We start from the raw sequence: 20,418 nt of genomic DNA, 5'->3' as shown, positions 1-20,418 counted from the left end.
TCCTATTAAAAAAAATTAAACTATGGAGTCTATGCAAGCAAACAAATACAGCATGCCACTCCCAGGCTGGGCTGGACTTTTCTGACTTGCCTGTTCACCTTAAAACAATGGAGGTCAGGAGAAACCCACCCACGTGGCAGCTTAGCCCAGAGGGGAGGACAAAGAGCGGCAGTTCTGTAACTCAAAGAGCGCCCGAGGTTGCAGCACCATCAGACAGCTCTCGGTGGAAAAGGGCAGAAGCCATGTTATAAACTGTGTTTTCAGAGGTCTGTGCTGCTCAGCAAAAAATTAGCTTCCAAAGTTTTAATTGGTCCACCTAACATAAATCCTTTTAATAAGTGAATTAACTGATTCAGGACACAAACATGGAAAAATCAAAGAAAGCAAATGTCCTGGGCAGTTTGTTTTTAAGAAATTGACCCCAGAAGGGCCATTCCCTTACTGGTTCATGACCCAGGAGTGGAGTGTTCCCAAGGCTCTGCAAGGGCTGCCCAGAGTGCCTACAAGTGGACAGAATTGCCACACAAAGGACTGTATTCTAAGCCATTATGGATTTAAAGAAGCAAATCATAAAGGTTACTCTGCATAAGGAATCTTCCTCGAAGATGTAGTTACATTGTAGGTCTGCGGCTACAAGTTGCATACACACAAATACATGTAGCTAAAGCATTTACACATGAAAAGTCACAGGTACACTCAAACTAGTACACGTAACCTTTTCATTTTTATACTAAGTGACAGACTTTTTCAAATCCTAGGTGTGTAAATTATAATAGGACAAGCAGTAATTGACTTTTAAACTCCACCCACAGCGAGGGCTACAATTAATCTGTTTTTAGCATAAGAACTGCTGCTCTGCAAAGTTCATAACTTGTAGGCTCTCTTCCCCAGTCCAATTAAAACCTAACAGTCTTTCTAAAAGGTAACGGTACAGAATTTACTCTCCATCTCCTGTTTCAAAGGGCATCACGGCTAACACCCCATTGTCCAAGGGCAAGCCACTCCAGACCAGAGGACACCAAATGCTTGCACGCGAGAGAGCCTTCTAGCAAAACAACCAGAAACTAAGCTCAGAGATGAAGATAAAAGCAATTCTTGTGCAGTGATCCAAAAAATAGCATCTCTCTTTTTTTTCAAAATTACCTGTTTTAATAAAGTAGACACTGTGCCAACTGAACCATTTAATTATCTGCAAAAATGATGAATCAAAACAATAGTTTGCAAAAATAAATGACTAACCTCTGATTAAAATGTCTGTCCTCATTAAATCCAAATAAAAGTACAATATCTTTTTTAAAAAATGTAGTCTAAAGAAAGGAGCCATCCCTCAGCAGCGATAGATACCCTGGCGTCCTCCCATAAGATGGGGACATCTATGAAAGTTGTTTAATCTGCTCTCTCCAACCCTGAGAAAGGACGCCTTCGATGCACGGTGTGTCGTGTGGCTGCCGCGCAGGCCTTCAGCGCAGGCCACAGAGCCTGGGGGCCCTTGGCCTGGCAGTGAGCTCTGGAGCAGGGACTTCATGATGTGCTCGGTGGGTGGCATGACTTTCACGTTCCCTTAAACCAAGCCCGGGCTCATAGCCATGTGAGGATTCTGGGGCAAAGAAAGGCGCCTTTTTTTCTTTCTTGCTAAAGGGTCCTGGGATGGGAGGGGTGGGAAGGAAAGAGCCAGAAACCAAAAGGCAAAGAAGAAAGAAGTCAGACGTTTAGAAGGTTGAGCACAGATACGATCCTTTCTTAATTAGAGTTGATTCAATGAGACAGGCAGGGGGAAATCAGAGGCTGATTTAAATGTTGAGAAGTTCTCTTTAAAATTGTTTCACTCCATAGCAAACTAACATCTCAAGCAATTACAGATTTCTGAACTAGGATGTAGGATTTGCCTTGTATTACGCCAGAAGGTCCCCTGAACTGGGCGGGGTCCCTCCAGGGGTGAGGTCTCTTCTGGCTCTGACCCCCTCCCTGACTGCATTTTTAGGTGGGGTGGGGGGTCAAATTGTAGGGTGTATAAGACCGCGCTTCCTAGAATAACAGGAAGCACTTCGCTGGAGTAACAGTATTTGTGACAGTCGTACCACCTACTATTTCTGTGGTGCCCACGTGGTACTAGGCACTTCACGTATATTATCTCTAACCCTCAAAATTACAGAAGAGAAAACGGACTGAAATGTTACATAAACTGTCCAAAGTCATGCAGCTGGAAAGGGCGGATACAAAAGGGTGGATCTCAAGAATCAACTGAACAACAACATCACTGAGCGCCTCCCGAGGGCCAGGTCCTGGGCAGGGCGTCAGGCACGCACCTGTGAATGAGGCCTCATTGTCCCACCCTCCTAGAACGGACCCTGAACTCCAGCAGAGCACTGAGCACTGAGCAAGATGTTACAACCAAACACAGATGGACTTTCTCAGAATTGGGAAACCAATCAGATGGCCACAGTTTTACAAGAAGCATAAATAGCTAAGAAGCTTACAGCCCAAGGATCTGACCATCTGGGCCTGCAAAAGGCACAGCCACCTTTGGCAGAAGAAGGGTGAGTGAGGACTGTGTAATTCATGAACCAAAGGACCTTGTGACAGGAGTGACACTGGCGTTTTGTTAGCACAGGGCATATTTAAGGTAAACACAGGAGGCAATGGAACATAAAGATGGGTGCGTTTACTGCCTCTAGGTAGCAAGCGATTAAATACCTCTAAGTGTGTCACCAGAAGCGATGCTTCGGGCCAACGAGGCAAGCTGTAGTCTCTCATTCAAAATTATGGATGTCGCCGCGCCAGTGGATCATGAGATCGTTCACGCTATAAAGCAAGTCAGGCGAGAGAAACCGCTCTCTAACAAAGGATCTCAACCTTGGAGGAGAGTCCCGCATCACTCACTGTCTCAGAGACAAGTGAAAGACAAATCTGAGGAATAAGGAGCCTCGTTCTCCGGGATACGTGATAAATATATTCCATCCAAACTCTAGCTGGAGCGCTGCAGATTTTCTTCTTAAACATAAACAAGTTAGGATCATCACTGGACATTAATAAAAAGGGAGAAAAAAGTATTGGGTATTCAGGACACAAACACCAAATGTGTGACAATGGATGGACTCAGGGATCTGTCCACAGGAAAGGTGGCTTCATTGTTCTAGCACAGATCAGAATTTCTTTTGTCCTAATGTTAGCAATTAAATGCATTCATTCTGACATGAAAGGGAGGATGCTCACGTTGTGTGATAGATAAAAGATAACTTTTGATCTCCTCACAGAATCTATGTGGCTGTCCAACTGCTCCCCAAGTTCTTGCCAATGCCCACCATCTTTACTCACTGAGTTTAAACACGCTATCCTGGAATCTGACCCCCTGCAACTACTGTCTAAGGCAGCGAGGCTGGGGCATGGGAGCTCGGCCACAGGGGCAGCGGGAGAACTCAGGGAGCTGGAACCAGACAGGAGGGGAAGCTGGGGCTGGGAGCTGAGGGGAGCACACGGGGTCTGGACCGGCGTGGTCACCTCAGGCTTGGTTCGGGCAGAGGCTGGCATCTTAGGAGGCCCAATCTAGGGAAAGAAGCCTCAAAGCAGGGTGACACTAGGGTGACTGTCCATTCAAACAGGAGCCCGTTTGTGAGCAGGGTCCAGGAGAGCTGGGGCTGGGGGAGAAGAACACCGGGGGTTCAGTCCCATAAGTGAAATGGTGGGTTTGAGCTGCCCACTATCACCACAGGGCTAAGAGAAGACCATGGCAAGGGGACATCCAGGTGCCCAGAGCTCCCCAGACAAAGGGCTAAGCTAGACCAGTGGTAGCCCCACCTCCAGATGGGGAGGAGGTCCCTGGAATATTCTCTTTCCTGGTTGGGAAAGGATCTGAGAAGAGGCAGGAGGAAGGGGCTGTGGAATAAACACAATCATAGTGACACATTTACAGCACTTTCTACATACCAGGCATGATTCTAATCCTCACCACGGACACTGTCATCTCCATTTCACAGGTAAGGAGACCAAGGCACAGAAAGGTTAAGCTCCTTGCCCAAGATCACTCAGCTTTAAGTGAGGGGCCTGTGTGCTCACCCCTTCACTGTTCTGCCCAGTAACGGCCCATAGGAGCCACACCCACTACTGGAGATACCCCGTGGACCTGGGAGTTGTCATCAGTCAAGTATCAAAGGCCTCACTCTGATGAGGTCCCAGAGATGATGGTCTAGGGACTCACCTGCGATTTAAACGATACACCAAGTTGGTCCCAGCACAATTCACTCTGGGTGAGTGTGCTATTTTCAACTTCCATTTGCCAAAGAGGGGAAATGGTCCTACACAACCTGAAGCAGCATCCTCCGCACAGTGATTTGGAGCTTAGGGTCTGGAGTCAGAGAGACCTGGGTTTGAATCTCAGCCCTCCAACCTACTAGCACTGTTAACTTTGGGCAAATTACACTCTCTCAAAACCTCAGTTTTTTCCACCTGAAAATAAAAATATTTATAAAGATAGGATATTTATAAGAGATGTTTATTTTACAAGGCTTGAGCATGGGAGGCCAGAAACACTGGCAGCTGTGCTGTGTCTATAGAATAGAGATACTAATAGTAATAGTATAAACCCTAAAGATTTTCTGTAAGGTTTTCTTGGTAAGGATTTGTTGGGATTAAATGACAAAATGCATGGAAAGTGCTTACTACAGGGTCTTGTACTCACTCAGTAAGTGGTAGAGGAAGGTTAGGTATTATTAAAATAAATTAATATAATCCATTTTAATAAAAGCAAAAACAACTTCAGTTCCCTAAATGTGTTTAAATTAAAGAAGTTGCCTTAATTATATCATTTTTTCCCTCTCAGCTGACAGTCTATTATTGTGGGAGAGACAGAGATAAAGAAACAAAAGGCTAATTTGATATAAATTGCCCCCAGGCAGCAGTGTTTGGTACACCAAACTACTTTATTCATCCCAGAGAAAACCTCTGAAGAAGTGCTAAGAGCAGATAAAGAGCTGGGATTAAGCGTGTTCCCTTCTTTTTTCAGCATTTCTCTGGATAGGCCTTCATAAAGGACCCTGTGGCTGGCCCACAATCATGCTGCCTACCAGGAAGGGGATTGTGACAAGGAAATGGGGGCAGATTTCTGCCTAAAAACTAGTCAAAGAAGATAAACACACTGAGAAAGGTGTCAGAAAGTTGGTTTTTCTTTAATTGTTCCTGCATTCAGGAACTTTATAGTCATGGCAGTGTTTGGATGGAATATCTGTGAAGTTCGGGGGCAACAACTGTACATTGGCTGGTAACATTTCAGGTCCCCAGTCTGCAAAACACATAAGGCTCCTTCCCACAGATCCTCAAGCCTGGCAGTGGGTATTATCACTGCTACCTTAGATGCTAGACAATGTCTGACACATAGGAAGCTTCCGATAAACATTAGCTGAACTAACATTTAAATTACTGACGATAACAAATAACAAACAACAAATAATAACAAACAAAAAATAATAACAAATAAATTGTTATTGCAATTCCTGATACTGAGAGATGCGGGAATTTGCATCCAGGAAGGCTTGGTGCCTGCCTGACGCTACTGGGCTGGTCAGGGGGAGACGCAGGGCCGCACCCGGCTTTTCTGCCTCCTGCGTTGGTCCTCCCATTTGCCCCTCGGCTGCCCGGCTCTTGGATTTCAGAGGGGGATGTGGGCCACTAAACCACTGCTGCCTGAACTTCACCACGCTTAAAGCCAACGAGAGAATGAGCGCACAGCGGGAGGGTGGCCATCCTTTTAAGAGCACTGAAGTTATCTGTCACCTAATAACATTTTTATTTTTCATGACGACGAAACTGGAAAAAGTCTTAACTGGCTCCTACCCGCAGGGCACAGGAAGAGCAGAAATGGAAGCCTGGAGCAGAAAGCAGCCCCCCAAGCGCTCTTCCTCCAAAACACCAAAAGCACACTGGGAGATTTTATAGAAGGCGCCGGCTCATCCTGCCGAGGGCTTCCCTCCTTCCTGCCCCCACACCGTCATCCCGCCACCTTCACGGGAAAAGGCTTGTGGGCTGCTTGCCGTGGAAAATCGCCCACTGCTAAGTGGCGATGTCTGACAGCATGTCTCAGCTGCCAGGCGGTGCCGAGCTGAGCTACGCCACAGAGCCTGGACTGCAAGTGCCTCTGGACTGAGGAAGAAATTCTCTCTGAACACTCAGAGCTCTCTGATTACTGACAAGTAAGCTTATGTATGAAATTCTATGAGGGGGCACAGGGCTGAGAAGATGAAGACCATGCAGGGCAGGAGCCAGTGTGTCCTGAGTGATAATTCTCAACAAACCTTTGGGGTCTGGCTCTGATCACAGCCCTGTGTGGGAGATGAATATGGAGAGAAGTGACATTCCTGCACTGCTTCTTGATTCACGAAGTGTTCTTATATACCCTGGATCCTCACAACAATCCTGGAAGGTAGTGCGTTATTTTACAGATATGAATAACTAGTGTTGAGTGACTTGCCCAAGGTAACATAATGCAGGGCCTTTGCACAGCTTTAGCAGGGGAGCCAGTCACATATCTGTGCAGTGCGCAACCTGTGCAGCCGTTCACTGTGGCTTTGTGTGATGGCTACACATGCTTCTGACCCCAAATGCCCCGTCAGTCACATGCTGAACCTTCTTCCACAGGCTTCCCATTGTCCTCGGGAGGGAACACGGGGCCTGGCTCACGGCAGCTCTCAGTGTCTGCTGAATGAATAGAGGGGTAAACATTCTTTCTCTTCTCTTTGCCTTTAATTATATCCTCCTTGATTCAAAATGACTGAAGGCAGCCTCCATCCTCTCTAAACATAGTCTCTGCCGTCTCATGGTGCTCACAAGTGAAATCTCTCCAACACAAAATTGTGTGGGAGGAAAGTAGGAAGGGAACATCCTCACCTGGAAGGGAATCAGAAAAGCTTTGTGGAAGAGGCAGTTTGGGGACAGGCCTTCAAAAATGGTTAGCAGAGAAGAGAAGAAGAGAAGGTGGGGCAATCTGGGCCACTGGACTGCAGGGGCAAATGCACAGAGACACAAAGGTGAGGACACAGGACTGACCCAGGCTAGTGGGCACAGGTGAAGAGAAATGGCGAGAAGACACCGGACAGGTGGAGACCGGCCACCGACAGCCTCAACACTGGGCAGGTGAGGTATGAATTCATGCAGCCAGCGGCTGGCAGTGGGCTGAGGCGGGCATGACAGTTTGATCTGAGGAGCTGTACTCTGGGGAGATGAGTCTGCCACCTGGGCAACGGGACTAAGGATAGATAAGCCAGGTCAAGGAAGACAGTCAAGTAGGTACGAGGCACCAACGCCTGGTGGCTGCCAGGCCTGAGCCCAGCCAGCTGGGTAAGTGGGGACACAGGAGAGTGAAGAGAGGACCACCTTTGACGCTCAGCTCCAGAAGACACGCTGGGGAACTAGACACGGCTATGGGCTTAATCCGTAGTAAGATGATCCAGAGCCCAGCTGAGGGGTCTCAGGGTCTAGATCTCTCTGTGAAATCCTAGAGGAGGTACTTGCAGAGCGGAACGCCTCCAGGAGGCGCGAGTTCCCCAGGCGCCCTGCGTGTCCGCCCGCACACGCTGTTCATTAACTTCGGTGACACAGCTACCATGCGAATGCATACAAAGCACATCCAATCAGCCAGGCCTACATGAATATTTGCACTCTTAAATCTTTTGCATTTCGAAAGGGTTAAAGCTTATTATTAGCATATAATTTACAGTCCTTTCTCCCAGGAAAGGAATAATGCACAGTAAATGCCACATTCATTTTAATAATACATGTTACAGTCTGTGCCCAACATCTGCACAAAGGTAAAGGAGACAGATTTTTTTGACATGTCCCACTCTGCCATCTAAACACAGGCTTTTTGTTTCTTAAGTGACGGAAGGTTTAATCAAGAAAGCAGGCAATTCATCAATCGAAACAAGGCAGCGTGCGTGCGCCTGACAGCACACACATGGCCGTGTACAGAGCAAACCTGGCCACCTGTCAACCACACCTTTTACATCAGGATGTACAAATACATCATGCGATCAATTCCCCATCCGCTCCCATTCATTTCTTCTCTTTCTTATTATATTTTTCTTTGTACTCGATTTTGTTGTCAGTCAGGGCAAGAATAGATGGGTAGACAAGGGACGCAATGGCTGTTAGAGGTGATGATAAAAATTTATATGCCTTTAAAACGACTTATTTCCTCCTTGATTTGAGCACCATTATTATAAATATTTTTTCACTTCATTCAGGAATTTTTCCCATGTGCTGTTATCTGTGGCTGCGCCAAACTGACGCTCTTCTCTTGGATACTGCCCACCCTCCCACACACTCACCACCACCTCCCCAGCCAGTCCTGGTGATTATGAAAATCCACAGTGGAGGATCAAGGAATCCAAGAGCCTGAAATATGAGGCCACGTAAGCCACACGCACGTGTCCACTGAAGACAAAGGCCATGGGGGAACCTGCAAATGCAAGGCTGACTATCATGATTACTCAGGGCTTCCACTGGAAAACAGCGGCTTTCCCTCATTTGTGGTTATCAGTAACACAGTCACTCAACCCACCCACAGGGAACACACAGGACACGGAGAACCATGGGCACGCACACGCAGAATGCGGACGCGAATTCTACAGTGTGATACCATGAACATCCCATGAGGAGCAATTGTTGGTTAGGACCCCTCACCCAGAAAAGAACACCTTTTCTCGAGCACCCTATTGTGTTAGTCTTTTAGCCTTCGTTTTCCAACCTGGCAATGCTTTATGATCATTAAAGTATTAAGTTTATTTCGATTTTCCAGGTGAGATTCTTTTCCTAAAAAGATAGAAATAACGTAATCACGACAAATGAAAGGAAAATATGTTTATAATTGTTTGGTGTGCTGCAGATGAGTTTTTAAATGATGACACTGTAAAAATATACAGGTTTTTTTTTTCACGATAAGATGAAGAGCTGGTGGCAGAAATTTGATCGAACTGGATGAAATCTATAAATCATGAATTTCATAATACTGATAATTAAATGTCCATCTCCCAATTTAAATGAGGACTAGATTAAAACTGCATGGAGAAGGCTGATAGGCAAGAAATCATTAATTATTTTTAATTGCTTTGTGCTCTCCTGGTCTGATGTCAGAGGTACAGGGCTTATACACGGTTCTGTGTTTCAGACAAAATCGTCCTTCTCTCTGTACGGGTGTCGAGAGCCAGACTGACGAGCCAACGGACTTGTCCACACTCACACACTTCCTGGTGTCAAACATCTTGAAAGGGAACGGGTTTTTAAGAGGGAACAGCTGTGGAGGGCAGAAAGATGGCTTTTCCAGCAATCAAAAAGAAAACTGAAAAAAATTGAAAAAACCATAAAAGCTGAAGGTAGGGTGACTACACCCCATAGTCTGCCGGGATGGCTCCAGGTTACAGCTTTTGTCCTGGTACAACTGTGTGCCCCTTTCACTCTCAAAAGTGACGGTGTGGGCAGTAAATTACATGGTCAGCCTACTGTTGATGGAGAAATGAAGATGTCAGCAAGGCAGTCTGCCTGTGTACTCAAAGGAGACGAAACTGAGCCCCACAGCTCCCTGCACCACAGGGTATTTCTGCATTGTGGCTCGCCCTGAATCCGTGGGCTGTTTGAGACTTTTGGTTTACTAACATGCCAGTTTTATTATGCATTTGTTTGATTTTACTATGTTACACTACTGTGTCAATTTTTTCCACAGGGAGAGAAGTGAGTTTTCTTTGGTAAAAATTCTTCACTTGGAGCTATAAATCAGTTCATAACAACAACAACAAAAACAAAAGAATAGCACAGTGTGCTTTCCCATACCTATTGTCACCTGTTCATTAAGTAAAACCTGCCATAAGATGGACAAGAGACATTCCTTGGTTAGAAACAGCACTCCTGGGCACCTCTTGGCTGAGCCATTCCGTACAGGGAGCCTCTGGCACAGGTGTCTTCCTGAGGTTGGACAGGGGTCAGGGAGCTCCTCCTTCCTGACATCCCCTGAGGTCTCCAGTCCCTAAGGTACATGATGCCCAGCACAAGAATGTTTCTTAAGAAACATCTCACTCAACTTCTAAACATTTTAGGGGTTCAAACATGAGTGGACAACCCCCATACATGGGCATACAGGCTGTCCTTATCAGACTCACTGCAAAGCGGCCATTCTGTGGTCCACAGCAGCTTATAGGGCCCTCTTTATGAGGAAGAATTCAGGAAAAGGAAAAATTAGGTTCTTCTTGGGCAACTAGTTGGTTTTCACCTTATCCAGAGACTGTGTGGACTCAGAACCAAACCCAGAAACCCCTTCGTGCAAAACCTCACCCACAGCTGCCCTCTACTTTTCTAGCCTGTATTTCCCTTCACTCTTAGTTTTTCATTTCCATTTTCATTTTGTTACATGCATTCTTGGAATTACCTTAAATCTTTCTGGAATAGAAAGGAATGAATGGTCAGACATCTAAACATCTAAACAATTCTAAGGGAAAAAATAAGGTAGGCGGCTATTATCTGGGACTAAAATAGAAGACTTTTCAGGAGAGAGAAGAGATTCTTAAAAAGAACACCAACAGCCCCTAAGAGGCCTGAGGAGGAAACTCAGGAGTAGGGGTGTGGGGTAGAATCTAGAGAAATCAGCACAGCCCTGAGGAGGCCCTCCCAGGAGGGAAGTTTTTTTTTTTTTCCTGTGAGGAAGATCAGCCCTGAGCCAACATCCATGCCAATCCTCCTCTTTTTTTGCTGAGGAAGACTGGCCTTGGGCTAACATCGGTGCCTTTCTTCCTCCACTTTATGTGGGATGCCACCACAGCATGACTTGACAAGCACTGCGTTAGTGCATGCCCGGGATCCGAACCTGGGCCACCAGCGGCGGAGCGCGCGCACTTAACCGCTAAGCCATGGGGCCGGCCCCAGGAGGGAAGATCTTAAAGGCACACAACTGAGGGGGACAGACCAGTTAGAACATCGCCAGGAAAGCATGAGCCCACGAGCTGCCATTTACCAAAAGCAAGAATAATTTAAAAAGTGGTCTGCCGACCCTAATGCACAGCTAACAGAGTGAGCCAAACCAGGCGCCCGCCACTTTATTTCTAGCTCCTCTTTCAAGGAAAACCATCCTCAAACCCTGAAGAGTAGAATAACACGGTGATGGCGGATTTGAGGAGCGAGAAAGGTGAGGCGATGGCTCGAGCAGCCAGGCGCTTTCACGCTCGGTTAGTGTCTGTAGGGCCAGTGGCACATGAAAGATGGGGTTGGAACTGCGGGTGGTGGTCGCTGAGGAACGTCAGGGGACAGGAGGTTCCAGGGGGCTGGACAACAGGAAAAATCATATTCTCAAAAAGGGACAAGAAGAAAATTATTGATCTGTGGCCTGAAAGTGATTGCCAGTAGAACTGGAAACCATTTTATGAGTCAGGAGGCTTTTGAGCATTCAGACAAGACAAGGCGACCACTGGGGCTAGCGAGGCTTACCAAGAATATGCCACTTAACATCAGGTCTGGATTTTTTCTATTACAAAAGCAACACATGCTATCATAGGAAAATGAGACACTGCAAAGACAGATAAAAGAAAAGAGCAGGAAAGTTCGGTGAAAACCACGGTCAACACCTTGGCATGTACCTTTCCAGGCCTTTGGAGATACTTTTTAAAATGAGATCACACTGCACATTCTGATAGTCACTTAACAATTTTCCTGCACTTCTTTTTTATCTGAATCATCATTTTTGGATGCCTGAAAAGTTAAGGCCATTGTATGGGTGTTTCATAACCTAACCATTTGCCTTTGTCTGGGACATTTAGCATATCCATCACTGCGCCTTCTTTTGGAGTATTATTTTTAAATAGCAGCAGAGCTCATCCTTGTGGGTAACTCTTTTTGCACATCTGTAAGTATTTTCTAGGAGAAATTCCTGGAGGAGGAAGGGTGAGGATCAAAGGTGAGCTTCTTGGCCATTGTGACTCGGGAACAAGGTGACAGAGCGAGGGACACAGCTCTCAGGGTTTCAGCACTGAGTCAGTAGAGGTTCCTCACCCCACTTGTGTGCGCAAGACAGAACTACTGGCTGGACCACGGAGAACAGTTGGCACATTCTGGCCAATGGAATACACACAGTACCCCAAATGGCTGGACGGATATGAAGATACAGAAAGACCCCAGCAGAACAAGGGGCAGAATAGGCTGGTCGGAGGTGGTGGCCCCAGACGCTGGAGGCATTCAAGCAGCAAATCAGGATGATCACCTGCCCCCGAGGTCACAGAGGGTATTCTTGGGTAAGGGAGACACTGGGCTAAATGCTTTTCTTCCTCCCTCCTTTCCTTCCAGTAAAATTTCACGCGCACCTCTGTGTATGGGGACAGAGCTACACGCTGTCTCCACTGGTTTCTCCAGTGACTCTGAGCAGCATCTCTCCCTCTGCAGGTATGACAGAGATGAACTGTCTGAGTGAAAGGTACAGGAGAAGGGATATTTTAACAGGTATGCCCTTGGGAAACATTTAAAAGTAAATATCACTTTAATAACCACACATACAAACTAAATGTACGCTGCTTTTCAAATTTTTAATTCCATTGTTTGGAAATCTACTTATCCTAGGAAGGGACTGCAAACTAAGGGAGCAGGAATCAAATGTTTTCAGGAATGAACCAGAGCATACTAGGAGACTGCACCAAAGGTTTAGCCCCTGAAGTCTGCAGCGAACATGTGCCCAAGCCAGTTCGGAAGGAGAACAGTTTGATGATTCATTTCATTACCAGCAGAGCTCCAGCTATTATGGCATCGGGTACCAGGCAAGGGCTAGGGCCTGGGTCACACTCTGCCTTGACGGTTTTTGGAATGAACCGTTGAAACCTTACTTTGCAATACCAAACTGAGACGTGCCACTCAGCGCCAAGTACTGTTGGTACGGGGGAGGGGGTTGTCTCTACTCCCAGCCAGCCAGCACGGCTTGCAGGCAGGCTGCCGGCGGGTGGGCGGGCAGGCTTCCCAGCTACACCAGGGCTGCCCAGTGCTGAGCCTGCAGGCCTTATGGAGCCAGTGGGTCCTGCGGGATATTTCTGGCAGCATCACAACAAAGCCGTCTTGGACCCTGGCAGAACAATTTGGCGCCTGCAGCCGCTGAGGAGGCCTGAGCTGCCTGCTGCTATGGGCTGCAGCCTCAACTACCTCTGTTTGGAAGATAAAATCCAACTGACTGCCACTTACATAAATGTAACAGGAAGTTTCTGAATGGCCTCCCCTGTGTCTTGAGGCTGTTACCTCGGCATTGCTAAACTAACAGCTGAAATGAACCCAGACAACACCTCATCAAAGCCGTGGGGCGAGGAAGCGGCGGTCCAGAGGCAGACAAGAACACTCCTGCCAAACCAGAGGAGATTTCACTGTGGGCCCTTTTCTGTAGAAACGCCAACAGCTGGGAAAGCCATCAGAGAACCCAGGTAAGGTGGGGGGAGCTGAACCCTGTGCCTGGAAAAAGATTTGCAAGCTGGAGGAAAACAGTCATCTGCTCTGATTGCCCTCTCCTTACGTGCATTCGGAATGGGGTCGCCCTGCTGGGTTTCAGAGGCCTGTTTTGCACCACTCTGCCACTAAGCATCTGGGGAAATATTCAGCTTTTCTACAAAATAGATCATCTTTCCACACTTGTTATGCTCCTTGTCGACTCTGTTGAAATAGCCACAGCACAAAAGGAACTCTCCCTGGAGATGCTTTTCTTAGACAACATGTTCCCTCTACCCTTTGGGAGCCTGGCTCCTGGAGTGCAGCCAGGGGATACAGGCTCTACGAACACCCCTCTTCTTCCCTTTCCCTGACAGGAGTGCCACCCAGAAATGGAACAATTGGCTTTTGCTTATACTTCCAAACCTATTAGGGAGTGATCATAACAAGAAAAACTAACACTGACACGAATTATACCATTGTTCTATTTCATCTATTTAGTAACCTGAAGTTGCAATTTTTAGAAGAAAGATTACCTTTTAAATAACTGATTCATTATGGTACATGAATGAATGCCATGTTCCCGTGTTCAAAATGTCACTCACCATTAAGGGCGTGCACTGGTAAGTGGCACTGATTTGCCACTTCCCCCTTATAGACAAACACCCCCGAATGGAGGCCCAGCATAATCGGAGGCCAGTTCGTGGGACTCCTCAGCTCTTAGCAAGTCACCTGCATGGCCAGGCACCTAATGAATCTCAATTCTGTAATAAGGCTTGTAAGTTCTCCCCTCTCTGGGTGAAGGTGAAAGGAAACTAGCACTGCTGAAGTTTCTGCCAAGGTAACACTGTCAATTTCAAAGCCAGGTTCAGAAATCACAGACTCACATGATGCGGGTGTGAGGGGAGACCGCCAGTGTAACTTCTGGCCACAAACCTGGCTTTGGGAAATGAGAGGTGAGGACAGACCTGGATACGGGAGGGTGAGCAGACCAGGCCTCAGTCCCCCTGGGAACCCTACCCTGGATCTGGCAGGTGAACAATGCAGTGACTATTCTCTGGAAACCTCCCTTCGAGCTTGTGAAATCCACACATTGTTTTTCATCATTAGTTTCAAAATATGCTGAGTATTTGGCCCTTCTCTAAGTGCTGCGGTGACACAAAGGAAAGGGAAGGCCTAGTCCCTGAAGGGAACAGGCCATTTGCAGGGAAAAAAAGAGAGGTAAGACAGACAGATGCCGTGAGAAGCCAGGAAGCACGCAGAGGGAGGTGGTGCCCGGGACACAGACGCGGCAGCCGGCCATTAGCAGCGGCCCCACCTACCTGAGATGGCATACAGATTGGAGTGCTGGTACTCATAGTCAGCCCGAGTGCTGTTCCTGCCTCGGAAGGTAGCAGGCAGTGTTAGAGAGATGTGCCTGAGAAAGAGACAGAGAAGAAAAAGGCGGTTAAGCGTGCACGGAGCATTCCCCAAGGCTCAGAAAGCTCCCGATGCCATCGACAGCCCACAGGAGCGCGCAGCAGGAGGTGTGGGCGCTCATCCTGGTGAGCAGGACTTCTCCACCAGCTCGAGTCTCCTCAAGGAATTCAGAAGCTTCCAGAAATCAGCAGCCACCTTTTTCCATACCAGGAAGGACATCCAAGAAGAAGAAAGGCTTCCCCAAGCCTTACGGCATGTCCAAGGTGCTTTAATGAGGTGGGCAATTTAGTCCAGACTCTGCCCACTGGGCAAAACACACCAGCGGGACCAGAACACTCAGGATCTGAACTTGAGTCTCGGTTTGTCCCACCATCTTGGTTCCATTATCCATCTAACGGCTTCCATGCCTGACCCGCAGGGCTGCTGAGAACAGTGCAAGAAGCACTTTGTGAAGGAAGGTGTTGGGTATTATTATTACCATGTGAGTCCAGGAAACTGATGACCACTGACAATCAGAATGGCACATTCCTCTGAACTGCCACATCTGCATGTTCCCCGCGGGCAGGAGCACACAGTAGGTGCTCAGGAAAACACCTTCGATTGCTCCAGTGCTGTCGTTTATGGCACAGGTGCTGGCCATTAAAGCCCACAATGCACACAGCATTGAGTATTTGATCAAAAGCAAATCATCACTTGGTGTGGTCATCAGCTGCCTTTAGCAAATGTGGAAAACTAAGATTAAAATTACAGAAGGGGCCGGCGCAGTGGTTAAGTTCGTGTGTTCTGCTTCAGCAGCTCAGGGTTCTCCAGTTCGGATCCTGGGCGCAGACCTACTCACCACTCACCAAGCCATGCTGAGGCGGTATCCCATATAGAGCAACTAGAAGGACCAACAACTAGGATATACAACTATGTACTGGAGCTTTGGGGGAAAAAAAGAAAAAAGAGGAAGATCGGCAACAGATGTTAGCACAGGGCCAATCTTCCTCATAAAAAAAAATTTAAAAAAAAGGAAAACTATTTAAAACTCAACAGGTCTGGGGGAGAAAACAAAAATACCTCTTCTTGGCATGACTGGGGGTGGTTTGAAATAGCTCAGTAGCCCAAGCTTTGGCCACATTCAGTCATTTCCAAAAGAGAAGAGACGGAGGGAGGGAGCACTCACTACATAAAGGAAGCTTTAAGTTTTACATGTTGCCTTTTTCACGCAACAAATGCACGACCTCCTAGAACGATTGTTGCACGTACAGACCCCTGGGAGGAAAGGCTCTCCAGGCAGGGCCTGTCCCCACAGGGCCAGGAGTGAGCAGGAGCCTCCGGGGACAAGATGGGGCCAAGTGCTATAAAGGCATTTGGTTTGCTGGCTGCAGAGTGAGCACTGACCACAAACACCCGTGCCACTGAAGCAGCGGGCTTTACCGAGCACCGACTGTGCGCTCAGGGCTGTGGGGAACCAGCAGACACAAGCACCTGGAGACGTGTCCACTGGGTACTCTGACATGCCGTAGTGAACTTGCACTGTCTGCTCCTTACTGCTGCTAACTAAGGCTACGCAGGTGAGCTCCCTGAAGGAGGTCCCAGACTACGGGGGATAAAGGTGCGGGAACAAATCATCGTGCAACATGACATGTGGTCGGAGAATAAAAACCAGGCGCTGAGTGAGCACGAAAGGAAGGAAAAACACGTTCTGATAAAGGGGATGGGCCTTCTGGTGACACCTTCACAGAGGAGGACACGAGTGCTAAAAGAGTCAAAGGGACTCCCAGGGTAGTCAGGGAAAGCCAACACTCCGGCGCAGGGTCAGGGTACATGTGGGAAACAAAGTTGGAGAGACAGGCGGGCCTTTTGCAAAGGACGCCAAATGCCACACCAAGAGGTCTGGGTTCTGTCCCCTGGGACGAAGGTTCCCCACTCTGTTCGGCCCATCACAGCACAGGTGGAAGCATTAGAGCCACCTGGGAAATTGCTAACAGTACAGATTCACGGCCCCCACCCTGGGGAGGCCGGTTCAGTGGGCCTGGGGGGCAGCCCAGAAATCTATTTCTAACAAGCTCCAGCAGTGACTCTGAAGACTGGCCAGGTTTGGGGACCCTGAGAGGGTGAGGAGCAGCTGCAGAGGGTTTTAAGCAGTTGATCAATGCCTCTGACCACAGCACTTAGTCAATGAAGCTGAGCAAACAGAAGAATGAATTATTGACTGTGGTTGTGGTTGAGCAGAGCTAAAATGATGACAGGTGACCCTGTGGAGAGTGCTCGCCATGTGACGGGCCCCGGGGTATGCAGATTTCACGCATTCTCCTCACATGCCCCTACAGGGCAGGTACGGGCAGACTACACTACATGCAGGGCCCAGAGCAAAATGAGAATGTTGGGCCCTGGTTCAAAACATTTCAAGATGGTTCAAAATATTTCAAGCAGAGCATTAAGCCAAGCGTGGGGCCTTCTGAGCACGGGGCCCTGTGGGACTGTCCTGGCTGTACATCCACGAAGCTGGCCTGGGTGGGTGCTGTTTCTGCAGCCACTGTACCAATGAGGGGATCACCAGGAGCCGGGGGAAGAACTGTGCTTCAGGGCTGCCACACCCTAAGATTTCTAAGCCTTGAAAACCCTAAAAACGTGCCTCCAACCTAACCAAGGACTCCAAACACCTGGGCAGGGCAGTAGCTCCTCCAGCGGCTGGAGGCATTCGGGAAGGCTCAGGAGGAGGCAGGGTGTTGGCACAACTTTAGAAGACGGGTGGGCCTGGATGACAGCACGGAGGCCAACCAGGAGCCAGAGGAGAGAACGGGGCCAGCCCAGCCATTCAGCGGTCAAAGGTCAGGCAGGGCCTCTGTGAAGTCAGAGCTTACCCTGCAGCAGGGGCCATGAAAGCGTCCACAAGGTCACAGGAACAAACAGTAGCTTACGAATGCAATCAGGTACAGAAAGCAGGAAGACAGCTCCCCTGAGGAAGTGCCGGGTGGGTGGAGAAGTGAGGATGGGCAGCTCAGAGGCGTGTGGCAGGGAGGAGCACCAGCGCCTCCAGGCTCTGCGACCAGCCTCCTAAGCAGCAGGAAGTCTGGCTGAGGGCGGACCTGGAAGGAGGCCAGGGTGGCCAGAGCCCCAAGGCCAGAGAGAGGGTGTGGGACCAGGCTGAAGAGGGCTATGGGGCCACAGCACGCAAGGCCCTGTGTGAGTTCTGACTTGATCCTGAAGGATTTTTAAGAAGAGATGCGACAAGATCCAATTTATAATTTTAAAAATTGCCTGCCTGTGGGAAAGTGAGAAGCCACGGAAGATGGGAAGGGAGCAGCAAATTACGATGAAGATTATCATGAAACTGCAGACAATTATTCAGCACCTACTGTGTGCAGACTCTCAACAAGTCCTGTCAAAATGACCAGCTGCTACCCTCTAAATGAACAGTTTTGGAAAATTCTATGGCACATGGGACTTAAGAAAGAAGTATCTTCATACTAGAGCAATCAAGGTGCCAGCTCCTTAACTACCCCACGCCCACCGTGGACCTCCTGGTCTGAACTTGCTTGCGTCTCTGGGGCATCAGACTTTGCCTGCGACCACACTCTGCAGCTCCCCCTCCCTTGGCCTGGTCCTCCTTCTTCCTCACAGCCAGTCCTTGCTGGCTCCTCCTCCAACTTTGTAAAGGTTGCTGTTCGCAAGGGTTCTGGTTTAGCTCTCTTCTCACGCCACACACTTTCCCTGGACAACCTAATCCAGGTCCACACCCTGGTTTTAGCCGTCCACACACACCAGCCCACCTCTCCAGACTCTATCTCTCGTCACTGCCCACTTCTCCCTCCACCAGGAAGAGCGAAAGGCTTGTAAATCTCTGAATATGCCGTGTTTCTTCATGCCTGATTCTTTACCCACGCTGCTCCCTCTCCCTAGAATCTCCATTTCTTCTTTACCTACTCTCCAAACTCCTATCCATCCTTCAAGACCCCACCCTAAGCATCCCCTCTTTGGTAGAACCTTCCCTGGTCTTGTCCCAGGCTGGACTGGGTGTCTGTATCTCCACTCTCACTCCAGTTATCACCATATAGCATAATCATTTGATACAAGCTTGTCTCTCTAACATGACTGTGACCTCCTCAAGAGCAGGGCCAAATCTCAGCCATTTTGTATCCCATTTTCCAGGACAAGTTCCACCCTATAGTACACAATTTTTGAACATTTGTTGACCAAATCCAGTGTTGAACCTAGTCCATCATGGACGTGAACTGCTGTTGCCTCTATTACTTCATTTCCGCACATGTGTGTTTGCTCAACTAGACTCAAGGGATCTCTGGGAGACTCATTATACTATGCACCCCACTCCTCTGCTACAGAGGAAAATAGGTATGATGTGAGAAGGAGTCAGTGGTGGCAGCAACCAGGAATTTACAAGGGGGAAAAAAGAAAGTTTCTGATCTCATACAACAGACAATGCGTGGCTGATGCAGTAAATGTGAATTAAAACAGGACTCAAGTCACAGGGCTGACTGTATCTTTTACAGAGTAATTGCTCAATAGGAATCTGTTGACTCGAAATCAAGTTACCAAAAGCTGCAGCTGCAGAGGCTGATGCAAGGGTGGGCATGGGGCAGCATCCAGAGAGCGGGAAGCAGGCAAGACCCCTGACCACACACAGCTGTAGGGAGAAGAGTTCCCCATGCTGCAAACAGCCTCTTCTGCATCTTCACTTCTGTTGTTCCTGGACACAGGAAGGAGGGGACATGGGGCCAGGAGGACGAAAAGGCAGACCAAGGCCTCCCGTTAATGAGAATGGAGGGTTTGGGCTGAGGGGACAGAGCACCTGTGGTTAAATCGAAAGAAGTCACCTGCTGAAGGAGAAGTGGCCCTGGGGCGCTGTAGCCTCAGATTAGCCTGAAAGTGACAGGCAGACAGGAATGGCTCTGCAATCAGCGGGGTCTCAGAGCGAGATGAGACGCCGGTCCCCCCGCATCTGGTGGGGACCCACCTGCCAGGCACTGGGCTGGGTTCCTCCACATACATCACCTTGCCTAATCCTCTCAGCAACCTTTTTAGATAGGAACAATCGATTATTTTCATTTAACAGAACGGGAAACTGAGGCCCTCAGAGATAAGGCTGACAAAGAGGAAGCTAAGAATTAAGGAAAGGGTTAGTCCATGTGTCCTCTGGAGGTTACTGTTATCATCTTCACAGTACCCTGATGTATCTTCTTGACTATCAGTTATATTGAATGAGATTACTCAACCAGGAAGGCAGGGTCCATCCAGAAGACCCTTTCGAAACCAATGATGTCAGGGCCTCAACACCTCTGTCACTTACTAGCTCGGTGACCCTGAGAAGTCACAGTCCCACAAATATGGTACAAAGGGAAAAGCAACATACAGATTTGGACAACCAATGGCCCAACCATGTACCCAGGGAAGCAGAGCAGTTGTAGTGGTTAAGGGCACCGACCTCAGAGTCCGCCCGACATAGGTTCAAATCCCAGGGCCACTTGGAACTGGGTGCCCTTCCCTGAGGGTGTGTTGCCCCCCACTGCACACCTCGCTCTGATGTAGGCAGAGCAGACAGCACAGAACCAGGTGTGAAGTGAGCACGCAGAA

General features: G+C 48.4%; 1 protein-coding gene across 2 annotated transcripts in view; it reads right to left on the bottom strand.

The window, feature by feature from the left end:
• MVB12B (multivesicular body subunit 12B) overlaps nucleotides 1–20,418 on the bottom strand; it is a 182,200-nt gene that overhangs the window by 62,499 nt on the left and 99,283 nt on the right. For both annotated transcript variants that reach the window (XM_058524057.1, XM_058524058.1), the window contains exon 7: nucleotides 14,745–14,839. In XM_058524057.1, the coding sequence (XP_058380040.1) occupies nucleotides 14,745–14,839 (95 nt within the window). The remainder of the gene's footprint in view (nucleotides 1–14,744; nucleotides 14,840–20,418) is intronic.

Source organism: Diceros bicornis, chromosome 28, assembly GCF_020826845.1.
Source record: "Diceros bicornis minor isolate mBicDic1 chromosome 28, mDicBic1.mat.cur, whole genome shotgun sequence".
Lineage (NCBI taxonomy): Eukaryota > Metazoa > Chordata > Mammalia > Perissodactyla > Rhinocerotidae > Diceros > Diceros bicornis.
This window is presented reverse-complemented; position numbering and strand designations above follow the sequence as displayed.